This window comes from Arvicanthis niloticus, chromosome 8 (genome assembly GCF_011762505.2).
Source record: "Arvicanthis niloticus isolate mArvNil1 chromosome 8, mArvNil1.pat.X, whole genome shotgun sequence".
In the NCBI taxonomy this organism is placed as follows: Eukaryota; Metazoa; Chordata; class Mammalia; order Rodentia; family Muridae; genus Arvicanthis; species Arvicanthis niloticus.
In genome coordinates this window covers 40,583,092-40,604,395 of record NC_047665.1, presented here as the reverse complement: position 1 = coordinate 40,604,395, position 21,304 = coordinate 40,583,092, and the positions used below count along the sequence as shown (strand labels likewise).

The following is a 21,304-nucleotide window of genomic DNA, read 5'->3' as shown; positions in this document are numbered from 1 at the left end:
GAAGAAAAAGAAAAAAAGAGAAAAGAGAAAAGAAAAGGAAAAAAAGACAAATGAAAAGGTAGTGATAAAGGATTCAGATTCAGAACAGTGTCCTTTTTTTCTAATACAGCAAAACTGAAAGCTAGAAGACAGGAAATCAATTACTTATAAATTAAAAAATAAAAATCCACAAGTCGGTCTCCTCATGGAGTCTTAGGGGTAGAGCCTGAGGACGCACCACGCAGGCACTTACCTCAGACTCTCTTGACTCACCCCGCTCGCAGGCAAGCCTGGAGCTCACAGTTACTCAGTTACTCCTGGACCCTCATGCCTCATCCTTCCGCGTAGTCAAGATGGTGAGTCAGAAGTCTAGAAGGCTCCACCAAGCCGAACTACTGATTAAATGTAAATAGAGATTTTCATTGCATTTATTTATTTAGAGAGGGGCAGATGGCACAGCGTGCACATGGAGGCCAAAGGATAACTTGCAGAGTCGGTGGCCTCTTCTTATCATGAGGGGCACACAAATCTAACCCAGGCATGGAAGCATACACTTTTACCCACAGAGACACCTTACCAGCCCTAAACATTTTCAAGACTCAGAAAATTTTATGTTCCATGTACTCTTTGTCAGGAAGTTTCTGGAGAATCATTTTAGCAAACTAATAAAAGCATGTAAAATCCCATAATAGTGAAGGAAAACAAGATGTTCCAAGGCTCGCTGAGAGAAGCTAGTCTGTGACAGGAGAGAGAGGAACACAGCAAGAGGACACACCTGGGATAAGAGATCATAGACTCTCCCACCTTTAATCCTTAGACCCAGTCACCCAGGAGTTCCTCTCCTCAGTACCTATCCCCACTCTCTTGTCTTACCAAGAAACAAGAATCCTCCGCATACAGGGCCTTGTCTGGATGTCTCTGAGAACAAACTACAACTAATTTGCATCCTAAATGGGAAAAGCTCCCTAAAATGTAAGAAATTTCCTGGAGGGAAAAAAGCTATTCTCATGACCTAGTGAGAGTTCTCCGCACCTACTCGCACACCCTCTCCGGCCTCCAAGGGCACATGCACTTATGTGTGCACACACACACACAAATACATGTAAATTTTTTTAAAGATTTATTTATTTATGAGTACATTGTAGCTGTCTTCAGACACACCAGAAGAGAGCATCAGATCCCGTTACAGATGGTCGTGAGCCACCATGTGGTTGCTGAGACTTGAACTCAGGACCATTGGAAGAGCAGTGAGTGCTTTTAACCACTGAGCCATCTCGCCAGCACACATGTAAATTTTTTTAATGTCAAAAAAAAAATCTTTAAGTTTTTTTATATAATGAGGTCTAAGAAAGGATCTAAGTAGGAAAATTAAATTAACATATTGCCACAAATATATGACCATGAAATAATGTCACAAAACTCGGTTTTAAATGTTTGTTTATTACTGTGGTGGTTTGAATGAGATGTTCCCCACAGACACAGACTACTTGGTCTTCAGTTGGTGGTGCAGTTTGGGGAAAGAAGTGTGGCCTTGTTGGCGGAGGCATCTCACTGGAGGTGAGCTTTAAGAGTTCAAAGATTTGTGCTATTTCAAGTTTGCTCTCTCTGCCATTTGGAGTTTGCACAGAAACATCATGTGAACAATCTTGATACAGATTCAAAACTATGCCATGCCAAAGAATCTCTCACGCCACCCTGGCAAAGCCACAGGCAGTGCTTTCCCTCTCTATACCCTCGACATGACTGGCCAGTGTTCTGCCTATAATTTCGATATTTCAAAACTACTATGAAGAGGATGGAGAGATGATTCAATGGTTAAGGGCTGCTCTTCCAGAGGACCCAGGTTTGATTCCCAGCACTCACGTGGAAGCTCACAACAACCTGTAACTCCAGTTCCAGGGGAGCCACGTGCATGTACACACATGCTGGCAAAATACTCATACCCATAAAACAAACAATTCTTTAAAAGGGGGTAAAATGGTCCCTCAGTCAGCCCCCAATCACTCTGTGCTCTTATTTACACACGTGCACACACATACACTCCGCCATGCACACACGTACACTCCGCCGTGTAGAGATTTGAACATAGGATCTTTCACATGCTCTATCTCTAAGCTGTAGCCTCAGAATGTTTTCAATTTCCCTCTCCTCCCTCCTCCCTCCTCTATCCGTCTCTCTCCTTCCTTCTTCCTCTCCCTCCCCCTTCTTCCTCCTCTCCCTCAATGGTCCCACCAAGTTGCCCAAACTGGCCTTAAACTCATTCTCTTCCTCAGGTTGGTTTCAAACTTTTTATCTTTCTGCCTCAGCCTCCCAAGTAACTGGGATTGCAGGCCTGTACAGGTCAGGCCTGACTTCTTGATGAGTCAGTCTCTCTCTCTGTCTCTCTGTCTCTCTGTCTCTCTGTCTCTCTCTCTCTCTCTCTCTCTCTCTCTCTCTCTCTTTCTGTGTGTGTGTGTGCATGTGTGTATGTTCATGTATGTGTGTGTTTATATGCAGTATTATACTATAATTATAATTTTTTTTCCTTCAGTTCTAGAACCAAACCCACTGAGTGTGCTAGATAGTGCTCTATCATTTGGCTATATTCCCAGCTTCTGGAGTTCTTGATTGTTGTTTATTATCCATCTTTCCTTCCAAGAAGGAAGTAATTTTAGAAGCACAGAAACATTTTTATTATTAGTGTATGTTAACTGTACAAAGCAACTGATTAGAACATTTCCATACAAGTGTACATGCCACTGGTTCATATCTTTCCCCATACCCTCCCACTAACTCACCCCTCTGGTGAGCTACAGTCCCCTTTTTATTTTCATATCTCACATATTTGACACGCATATTTAAATTAACATATATTTATTCCACAGAATAATAGGTTTCATAATGGTATTTTCAGATGTGTATGGGTATCAAATATGGTCATGTTCACACCATTACCATTTCCTATCAGTTCCTATTCTTCTCTCCATATTTTCCTTCTTTCTTCTTTTCTTCTTTCCTTCCTCTCTTTTTAGACAAATGCTCACTACTTAGCTCTGTCTTGGAACTCACTATGTAAAACCAGGCTAGACTCTTACACAGAGATCCACTCACCTCTGCCTCCCCAGTGCTAGTTTCTTGTTTTATTTTGCTTCATGCTTCATGTGCGTTACAGGGATGAAACTAACTGTATTAGCTTTATGTTGCTGTGATAAAACACCATGACCAAGGCAAGTTACAGAAGGAAGAGTTCACTAATGCTTACTTGCAGAGGTTCAATGTCCTTGATGGTGTGGACAACAGGGAAACAAACAGAGAAAGAAGCTGACAGCTTACATCTTAAACAGCACAACCCCAAAGAAGAGAGAGGAACTGCAAAATGGCCAAAACTCTCAAATCCAGCCTCTAGTGACACACCTTCTCCAACAAGGCCACACTTCCTAAACCTGTCCCAAACAGCACCACCAACTGGTGATCGAGTCTTCAAATACATGAGTCTGTGGGGGACATCTCATTCAAAACACCACTATCAAGTTGCCAAATTTTCATGGTAAGTGCCTTTACCTACCTTCTCCCAGACATGTTTCATATATATATATATATATATATATATATATATATATATATATATATATATTTTTTTTTTTTTTTTTTTTTTTTTTTTTAAAAACCTAGTCTTCACTTACGAGATCACTTATGAGATCACTTACGAGAGAAAGCATCTTCTGAGTCTGGCTTAATGTTATAACCTTTAAATAATTTCATTCTTCTTTATGGCTAAATAAAATTCTGTTGTGCATATGTATCACATTCTCTTTATTCATCTCTTGATGGACACCTAGATTGATTTAATATCTTGGCTATCATGAATACTGCATCAATAAGCATAGACATTCTCTCCACGCATTGTGTGTGACTATATCCAGGAGCAGGTTGCATTATTTATTATTATTGTCTAGAGCAGGGAGAACTCTACAAATTTCCTGTACTCATTAACAATCTGGCCAATAGTGTATAAAGACACTTGCCAGTATTTGCTGTTGCTTAGTGTTAATGTCAGCCATTACAATCGGTGCGAGATGGAACCTAGTATTTCTATTTCCCTAGTAGCTAAATGTCAGAAGCCAGGACCCTTGCCTCTTACCCTCACCCCCTACTTCTCCCCACCTGCACAATGTCTCCTGCAGCTTCATCTCCCTAGCAACCACAAGGTTCTGCTTGATAGTTACAAATAGATTTTTAGATGTAAAGCAGTGTAGCGTATCTTTTGAAGTAGGCAGTTGGACCGCCATTGTTTCAGGGCACGGGCCGAGAAGATTCTGTACTGTCCCATCACCTGGACCGCCATTGTCTCAGGGCACAGGCCAAGAAGATTCTGTACTTTCCCATCACCTGGATCCCTCTTACCCCTCCCTTTGAAAAATGTATTATAAATAAGCACTTGGTGCCCAAATATATGACTCTTGACAAGCATTTGCTTCCTTGAGTCCATTCTCTCTCTCGCCCGTTCTTCCAGGTTGCAATCCTCCTCGTCCCTCACGAATAACCTAGGACCTGCAGGTCGGGTCAGCTAAAGATGTTGAATATTGTGGTGTGTGTGTATGAATGTGTGAGGGTGTGCACACTCACGCACATTGGGCATTTGTACTTCTTTTGAGGACTGTATGTCCAATTCATTTGACCATTTATTGATTGAATTGGTTTTTCTAAAGTTTCATTTTCTTGTATTGAGTTCTGGGTTGCATGCATGTTAATTTTGTTTTTTAAGTCTTTCATATATTAAGGGTACTCATCCCCATCAGATGATTAAGCAATTCAGAATTGTTATTTTGTTCCCATAAGTGTATAAAAGTTAGCAAGTATACTAGGTATTGTTACCATATGTGAGTTTCCCTGGGGTCATTCTCCACCAGCCCAGGAGAACAAAGTGGGCAGAGTCTATGAACAGGGTTTCCAATGGCCTGTGAATACAAATGAAAATGGCACTCCAGGGTCAGTTTTGGGAAAACAGATCAACTTTATTTGAGGTGAACCAAGGGTTCTATAGCTTTGGGGAAAGAGGTAGGAATATCCTGGGTGGTCAAAGGTCACTGACTAAAGGCTAAGGTATTCAGATGCCTCATTAGCATGAAGAGGCATTCCAGGTGCTTGCTGGACAGGTTTTCATGTGGAGGAAGCTGAGCCTGTAATCTCATCAAGGCTACGTGACATTCTTCAGGTAGATGGTATGGGGATGGGGGTGGGTTTCTAAGCTCCCCAGACAAGGTCAGAGAAGGAGAAGCCCTGCTCACAAAGGGAGTCTACCATTTTGCACCAAGCTCAGGGGTTTTTTTGTTTTGTTTTTTTTTTTGTTTGTTTGTTTGTTTTGTAATGTTGGATATCGACTTTAGCAGCAGGGTTTCTCCAACAACCATAGTTGGTACTCAAAAAAAGGCGGGGGGGGGGGGGGTGGAGCCTGGAAACAAAATTCATAACAGTAATTTCATTCATCTAACTACTAAATCATTTCCAAATTATTTGCAAACAGATAAAGTATTGCAATAATTTGGGTCAAGGTGGAAGAACAAACATCAAAACTGAGTGGACGGAAGAGCACTTGCCTAGCTTAAGGCCCTGAAAAAAACAAACAAACTAGAAATGAGTAGGCAACTGAGCAATAAAGCTCATGACAAGCCTACTAAATTTAGGGGATAAAGAGAAAACGGTCATCACTTGAGAAAGGAGGGGGCCAGTAGCAATCACGGAAGTGGAAGCTTCCCTTTCTCCTACCTCCTCAACCTTAACCTACTTACCTGTTTGTCCACGTCATCTGCCTCGAGGTTAGGAAAGCAGAGATAGCGTGAGTCCTGATGACAAGGCTGAACTCCAGAGCTGCACTGCTGACGTAAGAGCACATATCTGCTATCTGCATTTCATAGTTATACACCAGCTTGCAAAACGGATTTCTTCCTTCTGGAGTAAGAGTGGAACTTTCCATTCCTTCCAATGTCAGATTTGAACCAGACTAGACTATTGTGTGACCTAGAACAAGTATTCTACCTTTTACTGGAAGTGTGCTGGGTTTTTTGAGCCTGGGGTTTCAAAGGGAAGGTATTGAGAATGGAAGCTTGGGTGAGCAAGACTTGTTAAGTACCTCAGATTTCATGTCCCATGGTGAAGAACCGAGCAGAATCCAAAGAAGTGATGATCTGGACACAGAAATTCCCTGTTGCTCAAACACGAAGGGCAGACATTGAGTCAATCCCAAAGGAGAGTAGGAAAGGCCACGGCAGAAGTGACAGCGCACAGAACTGCAAATCTATTCTGTGTTAAGAAACTAGGCTACAAGTCCTCCTCTGGTCATCACAGGACTCTGGATTGGGCAGAAACAATCAAGTTTTAGGTTCTACTCAGTGCCATTCGATGCACTGGGTACTTCATTTAAATTAATGGACAAAGATCTTTATGGCTTAAGCTGTGTTTTTTGTTTTTTAAGTGTAACTCCTTGATGGGGAAATATTCTTGAAAGCAATAGGGTATGCGGGCTCAAGGAGGACACCGAAACGGATTGCTGCCAGTAAGAACTTATTAAAGAAGTTATTAACGCAAGGGGCGGATGGACAACACCATGGTGGACAATCAGAATTTCAGGCCCCAGCGCCATAGGGGCCAGGCGGGAGGTGAGGGGTGGGGGAGGGGGAGTGTTCTGAGAATGAAGCCCACGTGGCAGAACCCGGGTCGTTTCTTCGGGGGTTTCATAGGAACCCGCAGTCAGGCTGGTTCCTCAGCAGGTGGCAGGGAAGAAGAGAGAGAAGTGTGTCGCCAAGTAGCCCTTTGACACGTCTGGTCTGGCTACTTCACTTAAGAAAGTGAGAAATTGGGCACCTGAGGAGCCTGTTAAGAAGTTAGGGACTCACCAGCGGGCTCTCGGTGGGATGAATGGCTCCCTAGTGGCCTAGGCTAGGAAGATGGGGGAGGACTTCGGTAGGTATCAGAGTCTGGTCAACACTCTGGTCTGGATTCTGTCAATCCCTATTTCACGTGAGCAGAAATGAGGCTCGGAACCATAAACCGAATTACTTTAGGGTGGGAATAGAACTGGGCTTCTCCGTTTCTGCCATTGAGAAAAGTTGCTGATAATTAAACCCTTTTTCTAGAGATTGCTATGGCCTGGAATTGGGTGTGTTTCTGAGTGCTCCATACACTGGGCGGGGCTTAGCTGGTCTTCCCGCCCAGCTTATGCAAAGCCATCTTACTTTTAAAGGAGCCGGCCGAGGCCTAGGCCCTAAGAGGAAACCCAGCAAAGGACTACGGGTCCACAGAAGCTTAGAGTGTCCCGACGCCACGGCCAGGGGCACCCTGCTCCCACTGCACAGCAGCCACCACCGACTCCCGGGCTGGGTACCGGGGCTCCAGGACTGCGCCGACGAAACCCGCCCGCCCGGCCCAAGAGGAGAGCGGCGCGGGAAGCCAGGCCCCGCCCCCGGTCCACCTCTTCCGCTCGGCCCTGAGGAGTCTGCGCGGCCGCGGGATCCCTTCTGACGCGGCCACGTTGCCCGGTGAGCCAGCCCGTGGCGCCCGGTTCCCGACACCCCTCTGCTCGGCTCTCAGCCGGGCTCCCGGGCCCAGGCCTTCCCGCGCCGTCCGTGAGGTGCAGCTGTGCGGGGACCGGTCAGGCCGCCCGAGAGCTCCGCGCGCGCCTGGGATCCCCGCACCCGAGGCCCCGCTCCGGAGCTGAGAAGCGGAGCGAGCGCGCCGGGCTCCGCCAGAGCTCGGCTCCGGGCTCATGCCCTGCGGCCCAGCCGGCCGACGCCATGGCCTCCGGGAGCGTGGCCGAGTGCCTGCAGCAGGAGACCACCTGCCCCGTGTGTCTTCAGTACTTTGTGGAGCCCATGATGCTCGACTGCGGCCACAACATCTGTTGCGCGTGCCTGGCCCGCTGCTGGGGTGCCGCGGAGACTAACGTGTCGTGCCCGCAGTGCCGGGAGACCTTCCCGCAGCGCAACATGCGGCCCAACCGGCACCTGGCCAACGTGACCCAGCTGGTGAAGCAGCTGCGCACCGAGCGGCCGTCGGGACCGGGCGGCGAGATGGGCGTGTGCGAGAAGCACCGCGAGCCTCTGAAGCTGTACTGCGAGCAGGACCAGATGCCCATCTGCGTGGTGTGCGACCGCTCGCGCGAGCACCGCGGCCACAGCGTGCTGCCGCTGGAGGAGGCTGTGGAAGGCTTCAAGGTAGGGCCGGGCCGGCGGACAAAGGGGCGAGCCGGGGGCTTCCTGGTTTGCCGCCGAGAAAATGGCGAGCCGGACGTGGGGCCCACCGCCGTCATTTCCTCCCTGTTGGCTGCGGAGCCTCCGCACTTAGACTCGGAAGGAGAACCTGTAGCTGGCGAGGCCAGAAGCGTCCCCACCCCCACCCCTTCCCCGAGCGCCCCCTGTTAACTGCCTCAACGCGTGCCGCGACTGGGACGGCGCGAGGAGACCCTCCCTTGACAAAGGAGACGCACATGGAGCCACGTCCACTTCCATAGGCCTTGAACTCCTCGAACTCGCTCTGGCCCAGGATATCAAGCCAGACAGTCACTGTTGGCTGGCTGGATTCACATCGAGCAATTGCCTATCGCTTAATCTGTGTCCCCGGCACTTCCCTGTAACCTGTTTTAGAACCTAATGGAAATAAACAGAGCTCTTTACTCCTTGAGTAAATGATTTAGTCACTCTAACTCGGGAGGTAACTGTTATTATGAAGAGGAAGTGAACTCACAGGACCTGAAGAGGCCTTTGTGGAGTGTTGAATAAACTCTGGCACAGCTACACAGTAATGCGAAAATGTTACTACGTATAAAGTAGCTCTGAAGTGATAATGAGTCTATTTTGAGGGCTGCAGGGGTGTATACCAACAGTTATATTCGTTTAAATGTGAGTTCGTCCAAATGTCAGTCACGGTTACAAAGCTGTCACCTGTATCCTTTCACTAACTAGAGATGAGTTGTGATTTAGTAATGTTTACTGATTCTGTACATGAGGAAAATAAATCTTTTTTTTTTTCTGTATTCATCTGAGGAATAGCTTACCTTTTGAGCCTCCTTACCCAGATGTCTCATAACCTATGCAGAATGCTTCTAGGAACCGGTAGGTGGCTTGAGTTTAAATAACAAATTGCTAAAACAGCTGTGCTGGCCCCAGTGCTTTGGGTTCTTCCCAGGAATGGCACTGTCCAGCCGGGCCTTGGCATCTGTAGTTTGGGTTCGTGTGTGCTAAGCAGAGTAACTATTCTGACGCTAAGATCTGCAAAATCTTGAACTGGCCGACTATTTACTTTCTTCAGGAGCAAATCCAGAATCGGCTGGAGCACCTAAGAAGAGTGAAAGACTTGAAGAAGAGGCGGCGGGCACAGGGGGAGCAGGCACGAGCTGAGCTCTTGGTAAGGGTCCAGATCTCAAGCCTGCAAAGAGGCATTGCATCAGGATAACCTTGGCAAGGGTGTAGTGAGAACCTTCTAAGCACAGCATATCCCCTTAGTGTCTGTCATTTGCATCATTTAGCTCTGCCACTTGTCTGAGTGGGATCCTGACACCTCTTGCTTGAAAATGGGATGAAGAAACTTCTCAGTGATCCTGTGTAGATTGAACTTAAAATATACAATTTATCGGCTTTGGGGGGTTTGTCCGGAGAGAGAAAGCCCCTAGGAATCCAGAACCCTGGGTTTGCTTCTTGGGTCTGACACTAGCCAGTTTAAATAGAGTGGTGCAGGCTGTCTGGGCCTTAATTTCTTTGTGTTGGAATAGAGAGAGGTCAGAGGAAACCTGTGGATCTCCAGCATCCAGCAGCTAGTGCTGCCCTTTCTTTACTTGAAAGTACACGGTTTGTTTTGGGCTGAGTCAGAGACAGGGTGGGGAAGTGAGACAAGGTTGCCAAGTGATTTGCAGTGAGAAACCCCTGTGCCAGGGTGTCAGTCACACTGCTTTGGATACACTGAGTAAATTGATTTTTTTAGCTTTAATTTTGTCAAAGATTAAATTGTATGCTTTATGCGTTTCAAAGACTTATCCAGCTTAAAAGAGGTGTGGGTAGAGAGCTCTTGGAGCTGTTGAGTTCAGGTCAGATTTTAGCAAACTTTCTAAAAGGGCCCAGTAATAAGTATTTTTAGCTTTGTTAATTTACAAGGTCTGAATCACAAAACCCGCAGTTATTGCATCTCAAAAGCTGCCATGTCTAATACATAAATGAGTGGGTTTTGCTGGATTCAAGTCAAAGCTTGACTGCTCTAGAGCCATTTTGCTGGCCATTTGTTTATTTAGAAATAGTTTCACTATATAGCCCAGGCCTTGAGCTCTCCATATTCCTGCCTTAGTCTCCCCCAGTGCTGGGATTGCAGGTATGCACTGCCACACTTGGTTTATAATTTCTTAGAAATCTAGGGTTTTGGGGGATGAGATCTTCCATAGCGCAAATTGATCTTAAATTCACTATATAGTTAAGGATGCTCCTGAAGTTCCAGTCTTCCAAGTGCTAGGCATGGGGGAATTAGAAAGAAATGGAAGAAAGATAGACAAACTATAATAGAGACATATGTGGAGAGGAACCCATAAGCACCCCCCCAAAAAAAAATCAGGGCTTGGATTACTTGCCCAGACCAAGTATAGAAGTCAGGAACCTTGTGCTTGATCATACCAGGTCCCGTCCACAGAGCACACACCTAACTCCGACACTTCTGTTTGACCATTTCATGACCCTCAGGCTGCCAGGCAAGATGTTTGTGGGTTCTAATCATGTAGGAGGATGTGCCTTCTCTCCCCACTTTATTGCCTGTGCCATTTGCTCCACTTCGAAAGCCTATCTAGTTGATGCTTACATGACATTCTACAAGAGCCTGTGTGGACATGGGTTTTAGGAAGACTCACTGTCGTTACCCATCCATGATATGGATGAACCTGACTCTGATTTGACCCGAGTCCCTTAAGATCAGGGACTGTTTCTTTTTTTTTTTTTTGGTTTTTCGAGACAGGGTTTCTCTGTGTAGCCCTGGCTGTCCTGGAACTCACTCTGTAGACCAGGCTGGCCTCGAACTCAGAAATCCGCCTGCCTCTGCCTCCCAAGTGCTGGGATCAAAGGCATGCGCCGCCACTGCCCGGCTAGGGACTGTTAATTGACATAAGAAGTAATTCAGTTCGTGTTGGTCACGTGTCTGGTGTGTAAAGACTGGAAAGTGAGTGGGTGAGTATAGTGTGTACTTTAGTATAATTTGAAGTGGTGAGATCTTGGGGCTTAGTCATGAGGATTATTTTGAAGAATTCTAGCAGTGAGCCTTTCCTCTTTTGACCTTTGCTTGTCCTTTACAGAGCCTGACCCAGATGGAGAGGGAGAAAATCGTTTGGGAGTTTGAGCAGCTCTATCACTCTTTGAAAGAACATGAGTATCGACTGTTGGCTCGCCTCGAGGAGCTCGACTTGGCCATCTATAACAGCATCAACGGTGCCATCACTCAGTTCTCCTGTAACATCTCCCACCTCAGTGGCCTGATTGCCCAACTGGAGGAGAAGCAGCAGCAGCCCACAAGGGAGCTCTTGCAGGTAACCAGGAGAGCCGCTGCAGGCCAGCTGGGTGGGCTCAGGAGGACAGAGCAGCTTTTACCTTGTCAGGCAGCACTCAGGGATTACCCGTGTCCTTTTTAACTGCTGAAATGCTAAGCATTTTGGAAGTAAAACCTGTATACTAGAAGTCGTGGTTGACACAATTCAGTTCTTCATTGCATTGAGTCATGAAAAAGGCAAAAGGCAAACCTAGTCCTTGGGCCTTTCCTGCACTTCCTGCACTTCCCTGTACAGGCTTAGGGCCTCCCTAATCTGATTTGCTCAGAGTAGATTATGTGTAACAAAGCATTTGGGCCACATGTCATTCAAGACCTTTTCATCATCATCAGTAATTTTAATATATACGTGTATTTTAACCACAGCCAAAGGAGGCAGGTAGTTTGCCTGAATGTTGCTATAATTCACCTGTGCTGGTATAACTGAGGGAAGCCAAATGCTCTCCCAGGGCAAGACCACAGTAGATGGGCTTCCATTGGTTTAAGTACTATGGTGGGCACAGGAATTAAGTGATGGGTGAATTAGCTTTCCTTAATTGTGTTTTAGTCTGAAGGTTAGACAGTATGTAAATGGTTATCACAAATTTTAATAAATGCCATTTGAAAGGGATGGTGAGGTACTACAGTAGTGAGCAAATTATGGCCTGCCATTTAGTTCTGGTGCTGCTTGGGCCTAAGTAGGTTTTTATTATTTTAAGATGTTTGGGAAAGTTCACTAACCTGTTTTAACATAAGGGAGATGGTTTAAGCCTTGATAAATGTCCCTGTTTTATTGCTAGAGAGAGAAGGGAGGATTGGAAAATGGGGCTGTTGACCTGTGGGTCGGAATGATGGCTTAGAGATGAGAAGATGACTGCGCCTTTATCTGGAGGGAGTGCTTAAAGGAACTAAATGTTTTGAAAGTGTAGGGAGGGTGTCTGGTAAGGATCAGGGGAGAGAACATGTGGACACTGTCAGAAATGGTGGGACATCAGAAGTGTGCTCCTAAGAAGATTGGGGATGGAATAGCACATTTGTTTTCAGTGGGTCTTCTGTTGTGTATGGGGAAGCCTCTGTTCTGTGAGGTAGGGTAGGTTTGGTGATGATTGATAGGTGGGTGTGGATGTGTGACTGATGACAGGGGTTTGTGCACATGGTGCCCATGTTGAGGTCAGAGGACAGCTAGCTATTTAGAATCACTCTCCTTTCACCTTTATGTGAGTTCTGCAGCTGGACTTCAGGTCATCAGGCTTGAAAAGTAGGTGCTCTTACTTACTGCCATGCCAGCCCCACTCCTACCCCATGTTTATCCTTCTTGGGTATTCACTGCTCTTCTGTAAGCACTGAGAAGCAGAATTGGGCCTTTTCATGCTGAGATGGTTTTTACATGGAAAATATAAATTTCACCATTTCAAAATGTCATTTCTGTAGCATAGAATCCTGAGTTTCATTTTCTGCTACTGTTTAGATCCAGAACACATATCACCCTGCCCTTCCCCCAGAAGAAACCCCATGTGTTAAACATTCCCTTCCATTGCTTTCTACCTCCAGTCCTGCCTCTGGATTTTTTACATTTTGGATATTCAGTGAAATCATATAATATGTGGATGTTTTAATCACCATAATTTTTCCAGTCTTCATCTACATTATCAAATAAATTAATCCCTTATTTCTCTTTATAGCTTAATGATATTGTATTGTAAGTAAATCCTACTCTGTTTAAGATGAGGTTTCACAGAGATCAAGGATTAAAGGTGTGTCTAGTGTGTTTGGGGGAATTATAATGGGATTTTGTTTTAGTTTATTTTTGAGGCATAGGTTTGCCATGTTGCCTAAGCTGGCCTCAAACTTGTATGTTCCTGCTTTGACCTCCAAAACACTACAATTTCATGCCAACACCACTACACTTAGCATGTGAGAATATTTATTACTGTGTGAATCATGAAATTGAAGGTTGGCTGGGCGGTGGTGGCGCACGCCTTTGATCCCAGCTCTTGGGAGGCAGAGGCAGGCGGATTTCTGAGTTCCAGGACAGCCAAGGCTACACAGAGAAACCCTGTCTCGAAAAACAAAAAAACAAACAAACAAAAAAAAAAGAAATTGAAGGTTGATGGCGGGAGTGTACAAAGATTGAATCAGTAGACAAAGTCTGGCTATCCAGGGCTGTTAGAGTTTAAGTCTTTAGGAAAGCAAACTACACAAAGGTCAAAAAAAAGAGCAAAATGTACACTACCTCTGTTCACTTTTTCAGTTTTATGAGCTGGAGTCTCACATAACCCAGGTTGGCCTTGAACTTAGCTTCTACCTCATTTCCCAAGTGTTAAAGTTGCAAGCTGTTGCTCTGCTTAAAACTTTATTGGAACTTTTAACCACTTGAATTAGATAAGAGACAACATTGTCATAAGAATTGGAGGAGGGAGGACCTGGTGTGGTGGCTCATGCTCACCTTCCCAACATTGATGAGGCTGACTCCAAATTGCTGTGAGTTCAAGGCCAACCTAGGCTACACAATAGCCCTGTCACTTGGGAAGTAGAGGTAGGAGGATCAGAAGTTTAAGCCATGTGAGACCTTGTCTGAGGAAGAAAAAAAGTTGAAAGGATATTGTGTGAGAAAATGAGCAAAACTCAACAAGTTGCAGAAACATAAAATTGGCTCATGAATGTAAGCAAATACCCCAGCATTTACAAACTGAGAGAGTGCCAAGTAACACTACGCTACGGTGTTCCTTGTCAGACAGAAGAGCAAAGGGTTCTGGATGTTACTAGGTCTGTGGTGGGAATCAGAGCTGTCAGGCCAAGTATGAAAATACATAGCAAAATGATTGCTTTAACATTGTGTGTGTGTGTGTGTGTGTGTGTGTGTGTGTGTGAGAGAGAGAGAGAGAGAGAGAGAGAGAGAGAGAGAGAGAGAGAGAGAGAGGGAGATTGATTGGAAACAGTCTTCCACACCTAAAAGATTGATTTAGTCAGCTAAACATATGTCCCACAAAATACTCTGCAACTTTTAAAAAGAAGAAAGGTAACTAACTAGTAAAGGCCTGAAGTAGTGCTGCATACCCATAATACCAGTGTTCTATAGGCAGAGGTAGAGGAATCAATGCAATATTGAGTCAAGCCTGGTCTGCATAGCCAGTTTCAGGCCAGCCAGGGCTAGACATAGTAATGTCCTGTCTCAGAGGACCAATAAACTAATGGATAGTTTCTAATATACATAGCTAAGTGGAAAAAGCTCAGAGGTTAAGAGTGTTTCCTGCTCTTCTAGGAGACACGAGTTCAGTTCTTAGCACTCAGATCAGCTGGCTCAGCTCACGCCTTAACTCCAGGGGATCCACTGAGTTCTTCTAGGCTGACAACACACATACAAAAATAACGTTTTAAAATGATAATAGAGTATGACACTTTTGTAGCAGGAAAAAAAAGAGGTTGGAGAATACATGTATGAACTAGTTTTGCAAAGGAAACAAAATTATAGGGCAAAGGGCAAATGAGAGAGGAGGGGTCAGGAAAGAGAAGGAAATTGAAAATTAGGTCCATAACAACATTGAGAGCACTAAATGGAGAAGGTAAACAGCTCGTTGCAGGCGTGGCTGCTGTTTGTGGTTATCTCACTTTTCTCTAAGTGTGCACATGCAGGTAGCTGAGGCCCAAGAGTACAATGCCTGATTTCTAGGTCCTTGAGATTGAACTATGTCCTAATTAATCTTGTCAGTATTGTGTCCCTGAGAGGGCAGGCCTGGGCCCATAGCTGGGTTTTCAATGAACATTTGGAAGAACACTCAAATTATGCATAGCATCTCATGGTTTCTATTTTCTTTTTTTCTTGCAGGACATTGGCGACACACTGAGCAGGTACAGTTTTTTTGTCCTTGTGATGTAAACTAAGACTGTCTCAGCTCATATCTGTACATTCCCATTGTAGGCTAGCCTGAGAGATAGATGGATTACTGAGTCTGCCTGAAGGGAATCTCCTTCAGGAAACTAAGCTCCTTAGCTCCTTGGGGGAGCTTTAGAATGTGATGGAGCCTTATGGGGCACACCTATAATCCCATCACAGGCAGAGGCAGGTAGGTCTCTCTTGAGTTTGGGGCAAGCCTGGTCTATGTAATGAGTTTCAGAATACCCAGGGCTACAGAGACATTCTAAACCCTACCTCAAAAAAAAAACAAAAAAACAAAACCCACTTTGGAACTTTTTGACAGTTTGGTGTTGGTGTAAGAGTTCACTTGTGAGGGTGCTGTGGTTTGGGTGTGGGCACTTCCAGAGCTGGACAAGAGCACATTATAACTCTTGCTTCCTGCAAATTTCAGAGTCTTTCCCATTTTGTTCTCTTACTCTTTCATATGATAGGGCACATAAGGCCTTCGGGAGTCGTGGCCAGCTTGGAGTTGTTAAATTGTTGATGGGTCCTATGGATCCCAGCTGAAGTCATTTCTCTACTGTGCCATCAAATGGAGAGTGAGCATAGTTCAGTGGGATGGCATGTGTTTGCCATAAAAGGGCCTGGGGTTTGATTGTCAGCATCAGAAATGGAGGGAAGAGAGGAGAGAGAGGTCAGACCAGAAGAAAGGGAGAATTTGGAGCAGGCATAAGGTGAGACAATTATAGCTGCAAGTTAGATATTCGGGCTTTGGAAAGATGGTGTTTAATATGACAGTGCCTACAGGAGTGAGACTAATGTTGAGGGAGCTCAATTTGGAAGATGATTAAAATACTTCAAAGGGAAATACAGTTTGATGAGTTGGCTGGGAGATGTATGCAGATAACTGGTTCTCATAGCTACTGGGATGGGGAGGAATTGGAAGTTGTAGCATTCCTAGTCATGTGCCCACGAAAGTAAGACTTGTGTCTGCTAGATGTGGGTGTTTTGTTTTGAGACAAGGTCTTTTGTAATAGGCTGGTCTTCAATTCTGACCCTCCTGCCCCCAGCTTCTTAAACTGAAATTACAGGCATGAGCTGTCATGGTCCAGTGCTGTGCTTTGTTTTGTTTTTCCTCTTCTGCAGCACTAGGTATTTAACTCCGGACTTTCACGTGCCAGGAATGCACTCTACTACTAATCCATATCCCGACTCCGATTTCTGATTCGGGGCGAAGTCTCACTGAGTAGCCCTAGATGGCCTGGGTGGGACAAGCAGTGATCTTGATGTTGCTGCTGATGTTGCAGGGAGGTGCCAGCACAGCCTACTGACGACTTGTTTGCAGTGTGTGAGCTAGTGCTCTGGGAGAGATGGAAATGAGTAAGGATGTCTCTCATTGTGATTTAGAAGAAAGTTGTAAATGTTCGTGGTAGCTAGTTGTAAAGACTGCCTACTTATGTTGGACAAGTTAGCTGGGACCTGGCCTACCCTGGTCCTCAAAAGATTGAGAAGTGAGGGGAAGGATGTATTGTTACTATCTATATATTTGTTGTTTTGTTTTATTTTAGGGCTGAAAGAATCAGGATCCCTGAGCCCTGGATCACACCTCCAGATCTACAAGAGAAGATCCATATTTTTGCCCAAAAATGTCTGTTTTTGACAGAAAGTCTAAAACAGTTCACAGGTAATATGAGGAGAGGAATTGGGTTCATAGTCTGAATGTCTGTATCATTGCATCTGAGGATGCATTTTCCAACCGGTTAGAGTGATAAACCAAATCTCTTTTTTGTTTTTAGAAAAAATGCAATCAGATATGGAGAAGATCCAAGGTAAATTTACCTATTTCCTGAGCTCTTGACATTTCAAGTTTCTTGGGAAGAAGCTGAATATAGAGAGAGTTCAGGGAGGTCAGCAAGATGGCTCAGTAAGTGAAGTCACTTACTGGCAAACCTGTTGACCCGAGCCTGGTACTTGGAACCTTCATAAAGGTGTAAGGAGAGAACAGACTCCATGTGTGTAATGAGATTTGTGATACCACACACATGTCATCCATATGCTTCTCCACTTGACATTGTTGCTCTAGTTTGGGTTTGATTGAGACAGTCATAATGTGTAGCCCAGTCTAGCCTATTACTCACTGGTCTCTTGCCTCAGACCTTGAGCCTCTGGGGTTACAGGTGTGGCACCATATCCATACTCCACAGCTACAGTTAGTTCAGTGGCTAGTAACCAGAAGTTGCTTTCCTTGATCTGATTCTTGTTTGTTTCTCTTCCTCTTCCTTTGCCACTGGCCAGCTAGAAACCCCACATAAATTAATGATGGCAGTGGGTGTCATTTGAGCCACCCAGCCTCTACAGCAAAGATGGTTCGTACAAGAGTTATGTATATATATGTCATGCATTTGAACTTTTTCCCTTTGCAGAATCCAGTGGCTCTCTGGAGGGTAGAATTCTTGATCTTGGCTCAGTCTGATACCGTGTTTTACAGAGTTCACATATGTTATCTGTATAGCCAAGGTTCCGAAACCCCCTAACCCTAAAAATCCTTGCATGTGCAAAGCATAGTGGAGCATGCCCGTAAACCTAGTACTTTTTAGCTGATCTGTGATGACTGCCATGAGTTTGAAGCCAGCCTGGGCCATATAGTGAGTTTCAGGTCAGCCTGAGTTACATAGTAAGACTGTCTTTTTAAAAGAGGAAAAAAAAAAATCCTGGGCAGATAAGCAGATATGGAGTCATAATGTTGAGTAAAGAAATCAGTACCCAGTTGACACATGTGTTGTGCAATGCTAGTGGATTCCACTGATTTATGATGTTTTTTAACCAAATTGCACTTACTTAACATGTCTCCTAGAAAGATACACAGGGTCACTAACTTCTTTTTCTCTCTTGTCTTTCAGAGTTGAGAGAGGCTCAGTTATACTCAGGTAGGTGCTAGAAGACAAACCACATTGAAGAAAGGATCAAAGAAGCCCTGTGAGCCTAGCCATGTTACAAATGCTCTGAGACCGCCTCAGTTTGGGTCCTTCAGCTACATACATACAGAGACCATACAGCCGGAACCCCGGTAGTGGGAGGCTGAGGCGGGGACATCAGGAGTTTAAGGCCATTTTTGCTACATAATTAATCCGCATAGATTCTGTCTCAAAAGAGATAAAGGGAGAACTTGAGTGGAGTGAATGTTCAAGGTAAAATATCAGAAGAAATACAAGAATGATTTGAAAGGTAATAGAAGTTTTAGCTAAGCTATTGGCCACCAGTTTTCAAATTCAGGAATTAGAGACGTAAAGAAGCTTTAAATGTAGTCTATGAAGGAAGTTGGGCCTCAGGTGTGAGAAAAGGAATGGGGAATACAATTGTATTACTTTCAATGATATCCACACAGGCAATTAGCTAATCCAACAGTACGTTTTAAGGTTCTGAGACAGAGTCTTGCTATATAACACTGGCCATGCAACACAGGCTGGTCTGGGACTCCTTAAGATACTCCTGCCTCATTCTCTCACATGTGTCACCATGCTTGGTTCCCACAGTAATTTTTTAAATATGCAGTTCACTATGTGCTATGTGTTTGATGATATAATGAGTACAACCTCTGGTGGGCATCTCTTACTGTGTCCAGGGAAGCAGGTGGAATGCCAGGTGGTCTTGCGTGGGCTCTTCTGGCTCTCAGCTGACCTCCCCATTTGTCTCTACAGTGGATGTGACCCTGGACCCAGACACAGCCTACCCCAGCTTGATTCTTTCTGATAATCTTCGGCAAGTACGGTACAGTTACCTCCAGCAGGATCTTCCAGACAACCCTGAGCGGTTCAATCTGTTTCCCTGTGTCTTGGGCTCTCCGTGTTTCATCGCTGGGAGACATTATTGGGAGGTAGAGGTGGGAGATAAAGCCAAGTGGACCATAGGTGTCTGTGAAGACTCGGTGTGCAGAAAAGGTGGGGTGACCTCAGCCCCCCAGAATGGATTCTGGGCAGTGTCATTGTGGTATGGGAAAGAATATTGGGCTCTTACATCCCCAATGACTGCACTCCCCCTGCGGACCCCTCTCCAGAGGGTAGGGATTTTCTTGGACTATGATGCTGGTGAGGTTTCCTTCTACAATGTGACAGAGAGATGCCATACCTTTACTTTCTCTCATGCTACCTTCTGTGGTCCGGTCCGGCCCTACTTCAGCCTCAGTTACTCGGGAGGGAAGAGTGCAGCTCCTTTGATCATCTGCCCTATGAGTGGGATCGATGGGTTTTCTGGCCATGTTGGGAATCATGGTCATTCCATGGAGACCTCTCCTTGAGGAAGTGAACTTAGACCACAAGTGCTGGTGCCTGTAATCCTACCCCAGGCACAAGGGGTCTTGTCTTGATTTGTGTCCATCAAAGCTGGGTGTCCTTAACATTTCCATGCCCCTACAGTGAGAGACAAGATGTCCATCCATGGTCTCTACTACACTTCCCCTTCCCTTGCAGATTGTGAGATGTAATGAAAAAAAGTATTGCTATTTCCCAGAAATAAAAATGAGATTCCTCCTCCTGTGTTTCACACTTTTTGTTTTTTACACATGACTGAAGTACATAAAAGAATATGAATAGGATTTGGAAGTATAAGCCAAGTAAAACCTTTCTTCCCCAAGGTGCTTTTGGTCAGTATTTATCATAGCAATAGAGAAGCAACTTAAAAAATTGGTACCAGATTTATGAGCTATTACAATGATAGACCTGACCTTATTTTGGAAAGGATTATGGAATCGTTTGTAACTTTGATTTGGAAAGTAAGTGTTGAGAGAGATGCAGGTGATAGAGACCTGACTTACGAAGTTTCAGGGGGGAACCAAGACTATTTGGGTCATTTTGTAATATATTTGAGGACGTGTGGTTTCTGCACACCTGGGACTGAGGAACTGGCTGTGAGTAACAAGACCAGAACCACTAAAGTGAGACTTGTTTTATTGGAGCAGTCAGTGCTGGTTAGCTGGGGCTGAAGAATCAGCTCATTAACAAAGGCCAGCACTATTAAGGTGAAGTCTTCTGGGAAGTATTTCCTCGGGGTACACAGAAGCAGTGTTCCAGAGATGGCTGAGACTGCATCTTGGTCCTGGGCTATTTAAAAAAGCAATCCAGTAAGCAGTGGTCCTTTTCAGTCCTGCCTCCAGGTTCCAGCCCTGAGTGCCTGTCCTGATATCACTCAATGATGGACTTTAATGTGGAAGTATAACCCAAATAAACCCTTTCCTCTCTGAGGTGGTTTTTGGTCAGTGTTTTACCATAGCAATAGAGAACTAAGACATTTCTGGACCATGACTCCCTTGAAGAACCCATGATGGAATCATAGACTGTTGAAATGACGCACATACTCCTAGTTTTTCTTTCATGAAACAGTACCTCTACTCTGATTGCACTTAATTTACTAACCCCATAAATATGGACAGGTTTTGGTTGCAATTATTTTACATTAATGGTGAAAAATGACCCTGCCTATGTAGTGGCATAAGTTTTAACCAGTGTCTGTTTCAGTGACTTCCCAATGGCTTTGCTCCATTGTGTTGAAAGGTCTGTCTTGGTGCTGGGTGCGTATTATCTAGGATTATCCCTGGAGTATTTGTAAACTGGAAGTGTTGAGATGGTGCTCCAGGGCCTCATTGCATCCTTTTGGAATTGGGTATGCAATTAGGGGCAACTCCATTCCATGGCCTTTGGAGCCGGAAGCTAAAATCACTTTGAGCAAGTCCTACTACCATGGTTCTTAGCCCTGATTCCCTTGTGTACATGTCTTGCTGTATTTACCACTCCAATTGGTCCTTGGAGCTGGGAGAATGGAGCTTAAAAATGAGGTGGACTAACGACTCCTTGCAATAGCCAACTTTATTTAGAGCATCAGACAATTTATACTCTTATGGGGTTTAAAGTTTCCATTGAGTAAAATGTACAATCTCAAGGACAAGCCAGGCCA

General features: G+C 44.9%; 1 protein-coding gene across 1 annotated transcript; it reads left to right on the top strand.

The window, feature by feature from the left end:
• Positions 1-6,682: 6,682 nt before the first annotated feature.
• On the top strand, positions 6,683-19,887 carry Trim27 (tripartite motif containing 27). The gene is made up of 9 exons (XM_034510658.2): positions 6,683-6,803; positions 7,199-8,168; positions 9,262-9,357; positions 11,276-11,506; positions 15,329-15,351; positions 16,927-17,042; positions 17,155-17,187; positions 18,259-18,285; positions 19,057-19,887. Exons 2-9 carry the CDS (start codon positions 7,749-7,751, stop codon positions 19,650-19,652), a joined length of 1,542 nt encoding a protein of 513 aa, XP_034366549.1. The 5' UTR covers positions 6,683-6,803; positions 7,199-7,748; the 3' UTR covers positions 19,653-19,887.
• Positions 19,888-21,304: the final 1,417 nt, after the last annotated feature.